General features: G+C 48.3%; 2 protein-coding genes across 2 annotated transcripts in view; both read left to right on the top strand.

Annotated features, from left to right (window-relative positions):
• Positions 1–17546, top strand: part of CAMTA1 (calmodulin binding transcription activator 1) — a 1094671-nt gene that overhangs the window by 685600 nt on the left and 391525 nt on the right. The window lies entirely within an intron of this gene.
• Positions 143–406, top strand: LOC100665410 (small ribosomal subunit protein eS27-like). The gene is given in 3 exon segments (XM_064283137.1): positions 143–251; positions 254–274; positions 277–406. Coding segments are annotated over 3 exon segments (234 nt in total). The 3' UTR covers positions 381–406.

A 17546-nucleotide genomic window follows, 5' to 3' on the forward strand; every position in this document is an offset into this window, starting at 1 on the left:
AGGGTGGTACTAACCAAAAAGATGGAAGTTCAAGTCCACCCAGAGGCACCTCAGAAGAAAAGCCTGTCTATCTACTTTAGAAAAATCAGCCATTAAAAACCCCATGGACCCTTTCCAGCAGTGACGACCTCCCCACGTGAGCATGCCTCTCTTAAAGGATCTCTTTCATTTCTCTCCAGAAGAGGCGAAGAGGAAACACAAGAAGAGCCCTAGTTTCTACTTCATGGATGTCAAATGCCCAGGATGCTGTAAATCACCACGGTCTTTAGCCATGCACAACAGTAGTTTTGTGTGTTGGCTGCTCCACTGTCCTCTGCCAGCCTACAGAAGACAAACCAAGACTTACAGAAGGATGCCCCTTCATACAGAAGCAGCACTAAAAGCACCCTGAATCAAGATGAGTGAGAAACCAATCTAATGAAGACATTTGGGATAAAACCCACTAAACCCACTGCCGTCGAGTCGATTCTGGCTCCTGGTGACCCTATAGGACAGAGTAGAACTGCCGCATAGAGTTTCCAAGGAGCACCTGGCGGATTTGAACTGCCAACCTCTTGGTTAGCAGCCCTAGCACTTAACCACTACGCCACCAGGGTTTCCTTTGGATAAAAAGGGCGGGGGTGGGGGTAACTGTAGGGAACAGTTGTACTCTGACACATACAGGTTCTCTATGAGTCAGAGTCAACTCCAGGGTGACTGGCTTTTTTATGTGCTGTAAAGAATAAGCAACTGTGCAGTTGCACTTGGATAACCCAACAGAAACATGGCTCACGGTGCTTCTAGCATCTATCAGAGTCCCTGGCGCATAGCAGGTGCTTGATAGTTATTTGTTGAATGAATAAGTGAATGATTGAACAAATAAATGAATGAACTACCATTTCCCCAATTAATGGAGTCAGGGGGGTGGAGGTGGGGATGGTGGTGGGTTTCTATGGTGGACGACCCCAAGTCTGTGTGTGGTTGATGAAGGACTGAGTGCCATCCCCTCTACCCTGTGGCCTTTTCCAGGAGCCCCAGCCGAGGGAGCAGCCATGACATCTAGTCTCATACTTGGCCTCGAGCCCGGGTCCCACGAGGTCTGCTAAGGGGACCCTGGTGGTCCAGGGGAAGGTGCCCTCATGGACCCTGCCTCCCAGCCTCCTTTGGAAGGCCCTGGTAGCATCAAGCACTTGATTTCCACCACCACCCCCTGCTGTGGGTGAATGTAATGGTCTGAACTTGTAACACCAATTCAGGCATCTGAAAATCACCCTAAAATTATCTCTGGAGTTTTATTTCCTCGAATCCTGAATAGATCACATTTTATTGTTGAATACTGAAACCTCATTACTTTAGGAAGTGCTATTACTGGGCTATTACTTGAAAGGAATACCTCTCTCCTGTTCTGATTAAAACCTCCTGTTTGTATTAAAAAAAATAATGTCAGACCTTTCCATTTTTTTATGTTTCTCAAATGTGCACCAGAGCTTCTTCTCTCTCAGGGCTTTGTGCCTGTGTCTAGACTTGACTGCACAGGTTGGCAGAGAAGGCAGCCCTGCAGGGGTCAAGACACTGGGATCCCCTTCAGGTGTCCCCTTCTTGGTGAGGAGGGTTCCCTTCTTTCTGTCTGGCTTGGCTGCTCCCTCAGCTTCTACTTGGCATTCTGGCCAAGGTGGGTAACTCCCACGGCCACTGTTTTGAGACTTTAGCTCTGAGTTGGTTGACCAGCAACATGATTCTGGGTAAGATGGGAGTCCAGGATTCGGCTTTTCCATTAATTAATGGAAACTGGGGGAGTTGGCACCGTGTCCCCAAGGGCGGTCAGGTCCTCGGGCAGGGTGAGTGGTGGAAAATGCTGCTCTGGCAAGTTCCTTCTCCTCACCAGAGGTCACCCCCACCTTGCACAAAGTCGCTGGCTTCCTAGGTCCATGTCCCCAACCTGGGATGCCCTGTGTGCCCCTTGGGGCTCCCTGGGCAGCATCACATGCTCAGCTCACTGCTGTAAATATTACCTGGTGTGTCCTTTCTGCTTCGGGCTCAGCTTGCTCTTTCTAAGCCCCACTGTCCTCAGCACAGCTGCTGGCACATGGCGCACAGAGAGTATTTGTCAAATGAATGACTGAGTTAATGTCAGCATCCAGAAAGCGGAGTGGATTTAGGGAGGGATTCTCGGCAAGGTGGCCATGTAACTCCTTAAGGGTAGAAGGGACATCTTCAGCATTTCTCTGTCCCCCATGCCAAGCATGCAATGCTCGGTAAATTCTAGTGTCCTGCCTCTCTTGCCATACTCCCTTCCAAGCCTAGCTCCACAAATCTACAAGTTCTTGGGAGTCCCTGGGTGGTGCAAATAGTTAACACACTCAGCTGCTAACTGAAAGGTTGGAGGTTTGGGTCCACCCGGAGGCACCTCGGAAGAAAGTCCTGGTGATCTGCTTCCCAGAAAATCAGCCATTGAAAATGCTATGGAGCAGTTCTACCCTGACACACATGGGATTGCCATGAGACAGAGTCAACTCGACATCAACTGAGAGCAGTTCTACCCTGACACACATGGGATTGCCATGAGACAGAGTCAGCTTGACATCAACTGAGAGCAGTTCTACCCTGACACACATGGGATTGCCATGAGACAGAGTCAGCCTGACATCAACTGAGAGCAGTTCTACCCTGACACACATGGGGTTGCCATGAGACAGTCAGCTTGACATCAACTGAGAGCAGTTCTACCCTGACACACATGGGGTTGCCATGAGACAGTCAGCTTGACATCAACTGAGAGCAGTTCTACTCTGACACACATGGGATTGCCATGAGACAGAGTCAGCTTGACATCAACTGAGAGCAGTTCTACCCTGACACACATGGGATTGCCATGAGACAGAGTCAGCTCGACACCAACTGAGAGCAGTTCTACCCTGACACACATGGGATTGCCATGAGACAGAGTCAGCCTGACATCAACTGAGAGCAGTTCTACCCTGACACACATGGGATTGCCATGAGACAGAGTCAGCTCGACACCAACTGAGAGCAGTTCTACCCTGACACACACGGGATTGCCATGAGACAGAGTCAGCTCGACACCAACTGAGAGCAGTTCTACCCTGACACACATGGGATTGCCATGAGACAGAGTCAGCCTGACATCAACTGAGAGCAGTTCTACCCTGACACACATGGGATTGCCATGAAACAGAGTCAGCTCGACACCAACTGAGAGCAGTTCTACCCTGACACACATGGGATTGCCATGAGACAGAGTCAGCTTGACATCAACTGAGAGCAGTTCTACCCTGACACACGTGGGATCGCCATGAGACAGAGTCAGCTCGACATCAACTGAGAGCAGTTCTACTCTGACACACATGGGATTGCCATGAGACAGAGTCAGCTCGACACCAACTGAGAGCAGTTCTACCCTGACACACATGGGATTGCCATGAGACAGAGTCAGCCTGACATCAACTGAGAGCAGTTCTACCCTGACACACATGGGATTGCCATGAAACAGAGTCAGCTCGACACCAACTGAGAGCAGTTCTACCCTGACACACATGGGATTGCCATGAGACAGAGTCAGCTTGACATCAACTGAGAGCAGTTCTACCCTGACACACGTGGGATTGCCATGAGACAGAGTCAGCTCGACATCAACTGAGAGCAGTTCTACCCTGACACACATGGGATTGCCATGAGACAGAGTCAGCTCGACATCAACTGAGAGCAGTTCTACCCTGACACACATGGGATTGCCATGAGACAGAGTCAGCTCGACATCGGCTGAGAGCAGTTCTACCCTGACACACATGGGATTGCCATGAGACAGTCAGCTTGACATCAGCTGAGAGCAGTTCTACCCTGACACACATGGGATTGCCATGAGACAGAGTCAACTCGACATCAACTGGTTTTTGTTTTTGTTTTTTTTTTACAAGTCCTTAAGATTCACCGGTTCCCACTGGGAGGCTCACTGGTGAAGGAAGCAGCTACCTGTCCTTGGCTGGGTGGGGGTCTGAGGGCAGCCACCCCCTTCCTCTCTAGGGGCTGCTCCAGCTGCTCAGCAGCTCTGCTTCTGGGGCAGTGGTTTGCCTTGGAGAAAGCTCTGAATAGCTGTGTCTTCCACATAGGCTGGCTGGGCGTGTACATGGCTAGAATTCTTTTCTGAACTCTGGGCAGATAGGATTATTTACAACTCCTGGGGCCAATATTTCCCTGCTCCACCAACGACTTGTGGCAGGTGAAGTAGAAGCTCCCTTCTTGCAGAGAGGTAATGACAACATCCGCCTCTTCCCTCCCCTCCAGTGTGTCTTCAGTAGCGTGGACGGGGATATTTTTTATTTCCCCGGGGCATATCAGCATCTAAGTCTCCGCATCTAAAATGAAGGTGACAGAGGACACCGGTGTCAGCCCCTCGTGTTAGTGCTAGACTGTGGAACACCCTGCTTGGTGGCTGTTTCCCTGGGCCTTGTCTTCAGGCTGAAATGGACCAGGAGGTGGGGAGCACCCAATGTCTGATACGGCCCACCTGTCTGGGTCGCAGTTCCTGAGGTTAATTTTGGATGGAGCTTCATGGTCACCCCAACTTCTGGCCATACAAACCCCGACCTTTGGCTTCAGGCTCGGCCCCTTCCCTTCTCCTTGCCCCACCCTCCTGCCTCCTTCATCTCTCTGCCATTCCTTCCCCTTTAAAATAAAAAATCCTGCTGACAGGTGTGCTCCTACTTGTCATTTTGGAGATCATCAACGAATTCTGTAGAGAGGTGACCTCCATTATGAGAAAGAGATGGGGAGTTGGACGAGGCCCAAGCTGAGGAGCCAGAGCCTCTTCGACTGGCAAGGTGACATTGTGTGTCATATCAGCATTCAGCACCAACACTCCTTGCCTACAGAGAGTAATTATTTCTTTCAGAGCGTAAGGTCCAATTTGCTGTAAAGAACAGAGCTCCAGGTAAAACGAAGGAGCCAGCTGTAAGCTCCCCTGACATCAAGAGCCCTGACTGCCCCGTCCCCAGCCTGGCTCAGCCTTTACATCATCACGGCTGGCCATCAGATTTATGATGTTTATTTGTGCTTCCTTCCTGTCATAGTGCATTAGGGGCTAGCACATTCCTCCAGTGCAGCCCGGCCCAGCAGACAGCTAAGTGCGCACCTTGCAGGTGACACTGGCTCTGGCCTTCCCAATCTGGGCCTGGTTCTGGGATGGGAAAACCCGTGCCTGAGACTCGGGTCTAAGCTGAGCTGCGAACACATTGCACCACCCTCCTGCCCTAGTCCCTACTCTGAACCATTCCAAGGACAATGTTGTTGTTAGCTGCTATTGATTCAGCTCCCAACTCATGGCAATCCCATGCAAAATGGAACGAGATGGTGCCCAGTCCTGCACCATCCCCATGATCGGTTACAAATCAGACTGTTGTGATCCATGGGGTTTTCATTGGCTGATTTTCAGCCGATCACCAGGCCTTTCTTCCTAGTCTACCTTAGTCTGGAAGCGCCACTGAAACATGTTCAGCATCATAGCAACATGCAAGTCTTTACTGACAGAAAGGTGTAGGCTGCATGATGTGTATTGGCAGGGAATAAAACCTAGGTCTCTTGCATGGAAGGCAAGAATTCTACCACTGAATCACCACTGCCCACTACAAGGACAATAAGAGGACAAAGTCTACAGCCTTGGATACTAATACCACCATAGACCCTGTTCACTTAGCACTTGCTCAGCCCCAGACCCTGAGCAATCACCAACCCTTGCTGTCTCAACAGGTCCAGACAGCCTCCCATGAACCTTCTGTTCTTTGCCCTACTTTATGGATGAGCATGGTGAGGTGGTAGGTAAGGAAGCCCTCTCCCCAGTCACCCATTCCCCCTAAGACAGGGGCTCTCACTGTGCCATTGCTGTGCACCTGGCATGTGCACTGTCCGGACTTCTTTACCTGCCTGCCTCGCCTAAGTCTCAAGCTCCTCCTCCTACCCTGTGCATGGCCGAGGCCTCAGCACCCACGCAGTGCCCATGGCACGCATTCTGCACACTCTATTAAAGGATGAGATGGGAGTAAAGTGAGACAAAGTCACTGCCCAGAGCTGCTCAGTTGGTCATCGACAGGGCCTGAACTTGAACTCCAGGCTGTCCCATTGCAAAGCCCAAGTCCATGACCTCGACGCTTTCTTGACCTCCCATTGCAGTAGGACCATCACCTGCATTTGTCACACCACACCTCCACCTTCTCTCCTTCTGCCTCTGTATATGGGCTCCTCTGACATGTTGCCCAAGTTTAGAGGGAGAGTGTGTGGAGGAGCAGGTCCCCAGTTGGGTGAGTTGATTCCTGTCCCTCCCCACTCCTGTCACATGGACCTGGAGGAGGTAGACTGGTGTCCTCGGTCAGAAGTGTGTGAACTGGACCCTCAGCCCAGGGCTCAGGAGCAGGGAGAAGACTCGCATTTGTTGTGTCGGGCCTAATTGGAAGCCAGGGTGGGCTCCAGGCGCTACTGATCTGGGCCCTTCGGTAGGCAGGTTGTCTATTGTGAGGCAGAGGCGTGCGTTAACCATTTACACCACCCGGGGACTCCAACAGCTTCTCTAAAACCCACCCAGGCCTTTAGGGGACAGTAGGAGCTTATTTACACAAGAATGGTGTCCATGTTCCTCACCTCTGGCTGCGGCAACAACTTTATTTGATTTGATGTATATGAAGAAATAAAACTCAGAAGTCAATTGACTTAAACATGGAACAAATGCAGCTTGGTTATTATGGTGTATGCTAAATTTTAATGGCATTTAGAAAGTGTTTTGTGGGGTAGAAAATAGAAGCAAACCCATCAAACCTCAACTATGTTCTATGTTTTATAGCGCAGAACATTTTTCTGCTACAATCCAAAGACTTTAAAATGTAATAAGGTACATTTGAACCCAAGGGTTTTAAAATATATGTAAGAAACACGGATCTACAGAAGTGGAGTAAAATAATCCATTATAGTTCAGGTTAGAGTGAAGTGAAGACACACATTACTGGGAACGCTTTTAACATTTCATGTTCCACAGAGTAGTATTTATTGACACGTGTTGTTGTTCAAGGATTAATATATTGCTAAGTGAGAAAGGAAAGCTTGGCAAGGGCAGGGGGTGGGCTTTAACACTCGATGTTGGTGGCGGCTTTGCTTTTTATTCATTTATTTACTGATATATGTTTAAAATCCCATGTCATATCAACTAAATATTTACTGAGGAATAACAAAAATTTTCCATTAAAAAAAAAATTATTCCAACTCTCACATACATCTTCAACACCTGTGAGATCATTCCCATCTAATGCGTTTTTCCAGAACCTGCCATCTTCACTCCTTGCCTTCAGTCCTGTGGTACAGCACTTTGTAACACTCTGTGTATTTAATCGCCCTGTCTTTTCAAGTTTCTTGGTCATTAGTGTCTTGTATTAGTTTCCTAGGACTGCCATAACAAATCACCACAAACTGGATGGCTTGAAACAACAGGAATTTGTTCGCTCACAATTCTGGAGGCCAGAAGTCTGGAATTAAGGTGTCATCAGGGTTGGCTCCTTCTGGAGGCCCTGAAGGTGAATCCATTCCATGCCTGTCTCCTAGTTCCCGGTGTTTGCCAACAATTGTTGGTGTTTGTTGGCGGGTAGATGTGTGTTACGGAATTAATTGTGTCCTCAGAATTTATGTGTTGTCAGTCCTAACTCTGTGCCTGTGGTGATAATCCCATTTGGGAATGGGTTGCCTATATTATGTTAGTGAGACAGGGTTAATGTAGTGTAGGGTGTGTCTTGAGTCAATCTTTTCTGAGATATAAAATAGATTAAACAAGCAAGTGAAAGAAGCAGAGACAGGGGAAGGGACATGCCAAGCCCCATGAAGACTGCCCAGGAGCAGAAGCTCAGAAGAGACAAGGACCTTCCTCTAGAGCCTACACAGACAGAAAGCCTTCCCCTAGGGCTGGCACCCAGAATTTGGACTTCTAGCCTCCCAAACAGTGAGAAAATAAATTTGTTTGTTAAAGTTACCTATGTCTGGTGTTTCTGTTGTAGCAGCACTAGGTGACTAAGGGAGCCCTAGTGGCACAGTGGTTAAGAGCTCGGCTGCTAACTGAAAATATGGCAGTTCGAATCCACCAGCCGTTCCTTGGAAACCCTGTGGGGTAGTTCTACTGTGCCCTATAGGGTTGCTATGAGTCAGAATCGACTTAACGGCAACAGGTTTTGGTTTTAGGTAACTAAGATGCTGCATCACTCCAATCTCTGCCTCTGTCTTCATATGGCCTTCTCCTTGTGTGTCTCTGTGTCTCTTCTTATGAAAACACTAGTGATTGGATTTAGGGCCCAGCAGTGATGAAGCCCTCGGCTGCTAAAAGCTCAGCAGTTCAAACCCACCAGCTGCTCCTCGGGAGAAAGATGTGGCAGTCTGCTTCCCTAAAGATTACAGCCTTGGAAACCCTGTGGGGCGGTTCTGCTCTCTCCTATAGGGTTGCTAGGAGTTGGAATCGACTCAACGGCAATGGGCTTATTATCTCATCTTAACTGGTTTCTTAATTACACTTGCAAAGACCCTATTTCCAAATAAGGTCACATTCACAGGTATCCAAGGTTAGGACATGGACATATCTTTTTGGGGACACAACTCAACCCCCAACAGTTGTTTCTGTGGCTCAAACCTGCCAGAGAATTACTTGTAACATGCCCTGCCTCTGTTGGCAGCAAAGCAGTTACCTGCAGAAATCTGCTTACATCTTCAGAATGCATTTCAGATAGGAATCTGCCTCTGTGATCTTTGAATTCGAGGGCTGAATAAATAGATGGTATAATTCAGTAGCTTATAACCAGGGGGTGATTTTGCCGCCAGTGAACAGTTGGTGATGTCTGGAGACGTTGGTTGTTGCAACTAGGGCAAAGGTGCTTCTGGCATCTAGTAGCATCTGAGATCTAGAAAGGTCTTATGCCTTCCTCAGATCCCACACCAGCCAGTGGTCAAGACTCTCCTGAAGCCCATCCAGTTCTTTCCACACCTCTGGCCAAAGCTGCCCACATGGGGGATTCCCAGACCTACAGCACCCTTCACCTCTCTTCTTTATTAGGTTCGCCCTGCTTTGACCTGTCCTGAAGCCTCTGCCACTGGTCATGTGGTTTGGCCCCACAGCATAGAGAAGGGTCCTGGGTCCGTAGGAGTCGGCCGCTCTCCTGTGTTAAATTCCTCTGCAACATTCCTTCTGTGTGTGTGTGTGTGTCTGTGTCTGTGTGTTCACAGCCATCACCACTATCCATTTCCAAAACTTTTTCATCACCCCGAACAGAAACTCTATACCCATTAAACAGCCACTCCCCGTTTCCCCCTCCCTCCAGCCCCTGGTAACCTCTAATCTACTTTCTCTCTATGCATTTTCCTATTCTGGATATTTCATATAAGTGAGATCATACATATTTGTCCTTTTGTGTCTGACTAATTTCACTCTGTATGTTTTCAAAGTTCGTCCATGTCATAGCATGTATTAGAACTTCATTTCTTTTTATGGCTGATATGCAAAAATATGGTATACAGTCCTTCATTTGTAACCACCTCCAGGGCCACTACCCGCCCCGTGCTGACCTCTCCTGACCTTCAGAATCTGTTCTTCCCTGTCCATTCCGGTGAGGCCATTGCAGGCTCCTAAGGGTAGAGCAAAGGAGTCCTGATGGCCCAATCACGAAGTGCTCAGCTGCTAACTGAAAGGCTGGTGGTTCAAACCCCCCCAGCAGCTCCATGTGAGAAAAGACCTGGAGATCTGCTCCTGGAATGATTACAACATAGGAAACCGTATGGAGCAGCTCTACTCTGTTGCATGGAGTCACTCTGAGTCGAAATCAACTCAACGGCACCCAACAACAACAAGGGTGGAGCGCAGACCCACTTTATATCAATAAACACAGATCCAGGTAAGACCACAAACTCATTATAAGCCTGACAGTGATTTTGTGTATGTGCGTGAAGGTTCCTGCTGTACTGTTTTTTGGGTTTTTTTTTTTAGTTTATCTTTCTCAAAAGATTAAAAATATCCAGAACTGTATATCCTAGCCCACCATCTAGTAGCATCATATCTCTTTTCTGGTCTGAGTCTATCGAAGCCTCATTATTGAAGAGTTGCGGACATAATGGGCCCACAACTTGGTATCTCATTTTCTTACTTAGCCTTAAACGTGAACACTTCTCTGTGTTTCTCAATCAACTTCATAATTGTCAATTTTAATACTCATAATAGCCTACAGTTATTGAGCACTCACACGTGCCAGGCACTGTTATAAGTGCAGTGCACATCAGACCTAATTTAATACCCATAGCAGCCTATGAGGGAAGCATGCTTTTATTATGCTGTTACATGGAACTGAAGTGCAGAGAGATTAAAACGCGGCTCCAGGTCATAGAGCGGGTCAGTAGCAGGACGAGGATTGGAACCCAGCCAACCCAGCTCCAGAGCCCACACTATCAGCCACTACCCTACACTGCTTCTCGTTTTCAATGGCTGCACCCAAGGGCTCCAGGCCAGGCTAGAACAGAACTGGAGAGCTTCATAACCAGTCTAGTGTTTCTGGAAGAGGCATTGGTGGTTCAATGGTAGAACTCCTGCCTTCCATGTTGGAGACCTGGGTTCAATGCCCAGACAATGTACTTCATGTGCAGCCACCACCTGTCTGTCAGTGGAGGTTTGTGTGTTGTTATGATGCTGAAAAGGTTTCAGCAGAGCTTCCAGGCTAAGATGGACTAGGAAGAAAGGCCTGGTGATCTACTTCCAAAAATCAGTCCATGAAAACCCTAAGGACTACAAAGGTCTAATGCATAACCGATTGTGAGGATGGTACAGGATCCAGCAGTGTTTGATTTCCTGGTGCTTGGGGCCACCATGAGTCAGGGCAGACTGGACAGTAACTAGCAACAACAACAGGTGTCTCAGATGGAGACTCTGTAGGTTCTCACTGCACTGTCCCCCACCCCCCACTTAGCTGGCAGGGACAGGAGGAGAAAACAAAAATGGTGACTCTAGTTCAGAGTTTCTCAACCCCGGCACTCTTAACATCTTGGACTGGGTAATTCTTCGTTGTGGGGGACTTTTCTGTGCATTGTAGGAGGTTTAGCAGCATCCCTGGTACCTACTAGATGCCAGTAGTATATCCCTCCTGTCCCCATGGGTGGCTACGTTCATAGCCACCAAGAATGTCTCCAGACATTGCCAAATGGTTCCTGGGGATGAGAACCCCCAAGCCCTGGTATAAGGAATACTTTTACAAACACGCAGGATTTGAATACTTTGGGGGTTTTCAGCTCTCCAAGACCCAGAAAGATAGGGTTTTAGAAGAAACACAACCAGAATTCTCTTTAGAAGTGAGGATGGTGAGGCTTTGGTTTGCTTACTTTGGGCACATCATCAGGAAAGACTAATCACTAGAAAAGGACATCATAGCTGATAAAGCAGAGGGTCAGCGAAAACGAGGGAAACCCTTAAGGAGATGGTGGCCACAACAATGAACTCAAACATACCAGTGATCAAAAAGATGGGGCAGTGTTTCATTGTTATACATAAGGTCGTCATGACTCAGAGGCAACTCAGTGGCAACTAACAACAACAACAGTCCCTGATGACCCTGAGTTGGCTGCAATGGAATGAAATGTGACATAGGCCTGGATGCTGCACGCCTGCAGGTGTAAGTGCTCCGCACCTCCACCCACTGCCCCTGTCCTGGGGAGCACACCTTCCCCTTCCTCACACTGGCCCGGAGGAGGGCTGCCTCCAGAATAAATCAGAGCCTGGTGGAGCTGAGGCGCCAAGAAACAACAGGAAACCCAGAACAACCGTCTCCTGCTTCTTGGCAACTTGGCTTTGTTGCCTTGTGGGGAAACTTATAAATTATTTGGAGAGCAATATTAGTCTTTTTCCTTCTGAAAAGGGTTCTGCATCTTTAATAGAGACTGGTTTTGCAACATAACTCCTGGAGTTGTCCAAATATCCCATCAATAGTGCAGTGGCTCATTTCATTGTCCTCAGCACGTGGAATCCTCATTATTTGCACTGTTGATAAAAGGCAGCCTTTTCAGCAGATCTGCACTAGTCCATTTAGCTGAGAACAATGATTTATTCCTCCCTCACTATTGGACATCCTCAATTTCCTTGGGTAATAAAGAACTCTCCCACTGATGGGATGAATAGGGACGACTGGCTGCTCTTCTTGTGACAAAGTCAAGAAGAGCGAGAAAGAGCCTGACCCGGTGGCGCTGCCCAGGGAGAAGGCCTCCGAGCCTGCCTCCCGGCCCACGCTGCCAACCACAGCCTCTGGTGAAGTCCAGAGCTAGCACGTGTCATTGACAAATTGCTCAGGATGCCGCCATATCCCTGATGGAAAACCGCCCATCTCAGCACAGACAGTGTGTGTGCGCCTCAACCTAACTGTGCCTTCCTATACAGAGATGGAATTCTAATCGAGCCTTTATTCAAGACCACAATCCAGGGACGCGCCGAGTCGTGAAGGTGTGTGTGCGCACTCAAGCATATTGTTTTCTCAATATTCGTAAATTCCCAGACTGCTGAGAGAGGGGAAATCAGAGTCACCGTCTCAAAGTAGAAATGGGAGAATTTTTATACTTGACACAAAAGGGAACTGTTGCTACCTGAGGGTAAATGGAAAAGAGCCCGCTGCTGAGCAGAAGAGGCATCTATGGGGACAGAAGGGGTGATCGGGCACAATTACCAAAATACCCTGAACAGCTGCTTCTCCCGAACACAGAGGCAATTTGCTCCATCTCAGCCTCACTTGGGAAGAAGGGAAGAAGGTTTGAGAAGGTTTGGGCCATCCTCAGGACAGAATAATGGCTCCAAAGGCTCCACACACATGGGTGAAATGGCTTCTAGGCTAACGTTTAACTCATTGCTGTTGAGTCAGTTCCAACTCATGGCGACTCCAGGTGTTACAGAGTAGAACTGTGCTGCATAGGGTTTTCTTGGCTGTAATCTTTATTGTAAGAGCCCTGGTGGTACAACAATTGAGCCCTCGGCTGCTAACCAAAAGGTTGGCAGTCCCAGTGGTTCTGTGGGAGAAAGACCTGGCGAACAGCCTACAAAATCCTATGGGGCAGTTCTACTCTGTTATATGGGGTTGATATGAATTGAAATTGACTCAATGGCACCTAACAACAACAACAAATCTTTATAAAAGCAGAACACAAGGCACTGCTTGGTGGGTTTGAACCACCAACCGTTAATTTAGTACCTGAGTGCAGACTGTTTGTGCCACCCAGGGATATAGGTTAACCTTGAGAAGCAGCCAAATGCAGTGGCAGGCAGCGTGTAGGGTCCCTGAACAGTGGGTACATGTGTTCACTCAGATGCCATGACCCTCGGGCATTAGAGGAGTGGAGATGAGAGCTTAGAGAGAGCTCTGTTTCCAACCTCTGATCTATGTAACTTGCAGATTGGCAGCCCAGGTGAGCGGACCTGGAGATGGAATGCTAGTGTCCTTCCTCCCTGCATCTCCTAGAGGTGTCTGTATTGCAGTTGCAGACAGGGGTTTGTTGGTCAACCTGTGTGTTATTGGAAAGCTCTCAAAGCAGAGAAATAATGAGTTTGAGGCCTGGGTCATTTTCCTTGGGAGCATTGAAGAGTCTACAAAGATGGGTCATTAAAAAAAAAAGGTGTCGTCAAGTTGATTCTGACTCATGGCAACCCCATGAGTTACAGGGTAGACTGCTGCATAGGTTTTTTTTTTTTTTTTGCTGAAATCTTTATGGCGCAGATCGCCAGGCCTTTCTTCTGCAGTGATGCTGGTGGGTTCAAACTGCCAATCTTTAGGTTAATAGCTGAGTGTAAACCACTTGCACTACTCAAAACCAGAAAAACCAAACCTGTTGCCATTGAGTCAATTCCGACTCATAGTGACCCTATAGGATAGAGTAGAACTGCCCCGTAGAGTTTCCAAGGATAGCCTGGTGGATCCAAACTGCCAACCTTTTGGTTAGCAGCTGTAGCTCTTAATCACTACACCACCACAGGCACTACTCAGGGACCTCTCAATTACCACAAACTTAGTAATAAATATTCATTAAATTTATTATTGTACAGTTTTGGAATCGAAAGCCTGAGCCAAACCAAGATGTTGTCAGAGCTGCGTTCCTTTCTGGAGGCTCTAGGGGAGAATTTATTTCCTTGTCTTTTCCAGCTTCTAGAGGCTTCCCACTTTCTCTAGCTCATAGCCCCTTCCTCCATCTTCAAAGCTAGCAGTGTTGCATCTCTCTAACCCTGTTTCCATCAGTCACCTCCCTTTCTCTTCTGACGGTCAGGAAGGGGTCTCTACTTTTAAGGATTCATGTGATTACATTGGGCCCACCCAGATCTTGTCACCTAATCCTCTCACTTCGGGGTTCTCGGCCTTAATCTGTGGGGTCACTGGGTGGTTTCAAACCACCAAACTGTAGCTTAGTAGTTGAGCGCAAACAATTTGCAACACCTTAAAAAAAAAAATTGCCATTGAGGCTATTCCGACTCATAGTGACCCTATAGGATAGAGTAGAACTGCCCTATAGGGTTTTCAAGGAGTAGCCAGTAGATTTAAACTGCCGACCTTTTGGTTAGCAGCTGAGCTCTCAACCACTGCACCACCAGGGCTCTTTGCATCACCTCGGGAGTCCCTAATTCAGCGACTCAAGCAGCCTGCTTGCTAGTGACCTGGCTATTCCATGCCATGAGCTCATAGGGGCAGAAGAGTTGATAGCCACAGAGCTCCGTGTCCCTACCTCCTTCCTCTGATCATATTGCCTTCCTGAAAGGTAGGAATCTGAGATGCTGACATCCTGAGAAAAAGAGCACATTGGAGCACATTCCAGAGAAGACACCAGTCCAAGCAAGGCCATTATCTTCAGCTGCCAGCCAACTAGCATGGGGTTACTCAACCCTGACCTGGGCCCACCCCAAAGCCCTCCACCCTGCCATCATCCACACCCTCGTGACTCTAATGGGGCACTACGATCACCTCACTAAGCAGAAGTGAAATCCTATTTCAAAGACTAAATGTTACTATGGCAACCTGACCTTCTAAGCTCTCTGGTTGCCGTGGTGGTCTGAGGCTGTTGCATGTAGTGTATTGGCAAAGAAAGGAAAAGGACCAGCCCCAGGACCAGCAACCGCGTGGGACAGGCGAGTTTGCCGAAGGGTCACCTTACCTGTTGCTGTTGAGTTGACTCGGACTCATAGCAACCCTATAGAACAGAGTTGAACTGCCCCATAGGGTTTCCAAGGCTGTAATCTTAATGGACACAGACTGCCACATCTTTCTCCCGCAGAGTGGCTGGTAGGTTCGAACCACTTACCTTTCAGTTAGCAGCCGTGTACTTAATCACTGCACCACCAGGGCTCCTCTGCCAAGGGGTCAAGTCCTCATAATTCACCCTCCCTCCCCAAGCAGCAGCAGCTGGGCCTCCCCCAATGTGGGTCTTACCCACTTTCACCCCTCAGACCCCTCTGGTTCAGGGACCTGTACCCTGTGGGTACTCAGGCTGCAGGATGGTGGTAAATGCTAGGCCCCAATTCTAGGCAAGAGACATGAGATTCAGGTTTGTTTATGTCTTAGCTACCTAGTGCTGCTGTAACAAAAAATACCACAAGTGGGTGGTTTTAAAGAACAGAAATGTATTTCCTCATGGTTCTGGAGGCTAGAAGTTCAAATCAGAGTCAGCTGTGTCAATTCCTTCTGTGGGTCTCTCTCCTAGTTTCTGGTGTCTCACAGTGATCCTTGGCATTCCTTTGCTTGTAGACAGGTCCTCACAAGTCATCTGTCTTCCCCCTGTGTGTATTTGTGTGTATTCTTCTCTTTTTTCGAGACACAATAGCCATAACACAATAGCAACAACAATGCCTCAGACATACCAACGATGCTGAAAATGGGCAACATTTTATTCTGCTATACATAAGGTTGCTGTGAGACAGAGCTGGGTCAATGGTAATTAATAACAACAACTACTACTCTGGTATGACCTCATTAACATAACAAAAGAAAACCCCTATTTCCAAAAAGGGTCATATTTGCAGGTACACAGGTTAGGACTTCCACGTTTCTTTCTGGGAGACTGAACTCAATCCATGTTGTTGTTGTTAGTTGCCATTGAGTTGATCTCACACATGTTTTGTGCTCAAATGCTAACCTAAAGGTTGGTAGTTTGAACCCACTCAGTGGTACCGTAGAAGAGAATGCCTGGCAATCTACTTCCATAAAAGTTATAGCCAAGAGAGGTGAGGCCAAGATCATGGGGTAGTCAGACACTTCCTGTGGTCCCTCTTACAAGAAAGACCCCCCCCCCAAAAAGAACAAGTGAGTCAATTATATATGACAGCCTAGGAGCCATGAACATCAAAGGCAAAGCTGAGGAATTGGACTGAGTGGCAGGGGGAGGGAGAGATGGTTCAGAGGCAGTGAGGAGTTGCCAGACCTGACCTGGCGGGAACTGGCACCCTGCAGACCAGATCAGCTGGCACAAGCATGGTGAGGCAAGCAATGGAATTTGGGACATGTTTTCCACATTGGGAGAGCCCGAGCGATGGAGAGTCCATTCATGCCTCCAGAATCAGAGAAAAGCAATGCTAAATCAGCAAAAGATAAATACACATGTCTAACCTACCACATGGATCCAAAAACACCCCTTTGGGAAAAACCTCTCTCCCATTTATCTGCCTCCTTCCTGCTCTGCACTGGGTCTGAGCCAGCTTCAGTGATTTGCCACATCTCCTGGGCTGGAAGTAGGGGCCATCATGTGCCCTGAGACATTCTCCCGGCCTTGGAGAGGGAACAAATTAACATACAGGAAAAAATAATCTGCTGGCTCCCTGAAGCCAGGAACTCAGGGCAGAAACAGCTCCTTTGCCTAGGCACAGGCATAAGGGGTCCATGGACTTTGAATGCCTTTCACCCCTGCATAGACCTGTGTGGGCCCATTAAAACAGCATAGGCTCTGATTAGCACAGTATGACAGGGTATATACCTGAAGTCTAACCTTAACTGTATCAGCTATAAGATGGAGAGGCATGTTTATGATGTCTGACACTGCTCTGCCTATTAAGTAGGGTCCTCACCTACCCACATCAGGGGCCTGAGGATTGGTGGCTCCACTCATGCCACCTAGCCACCCATGACAGGGTCCAAGAATAAGTGGTGCCTCCCAGTCCTTACAGCCAAAAGCATTGGATGCCCATAGTCCAGCTGCAAAACCCACCCACCTATGGCTTTAGGCAACAGTGACACGCTTTCCTCACAGACACTCAGGGGCGGCTGTCAGCCCCATGCATTGCTCAGAGTGTGACCCCTACTGAGCCAGATACCTGTGCCTACACCAGTCACCCCTGCCTGTCTAGTACTGTAGGTGAGAACCTACACCACACGCTTGGTGACCGACTACCTGGACACCTGAGCTGAACCCACTCAAGAAAAGTAAATGGACTCTTGGGCTCACATACCTAGTAACAGCTCTAACCACCTGCTGACAGGACAATATGGCTTCAAAGGCACCAATAATCAAACTAGCTTACACGAACAGCCTATTTGGGCATA

The sequence above is a fragment of the Loxodonta africana genome, chromosome 3 (assembly GCF_030014295.1).
Source record: "Loxodonta africana isolate mLoxAfr1 chromosome 3, mLoxAfr1.hap2, whole genome shotgun sequence".
NCBI classification, from domain to species: Eukaryota; Metazoa; Chordata; class Mammalia; order Proboscidea; family Elephantidae; genus Loxodonta; species Loxodonta africana.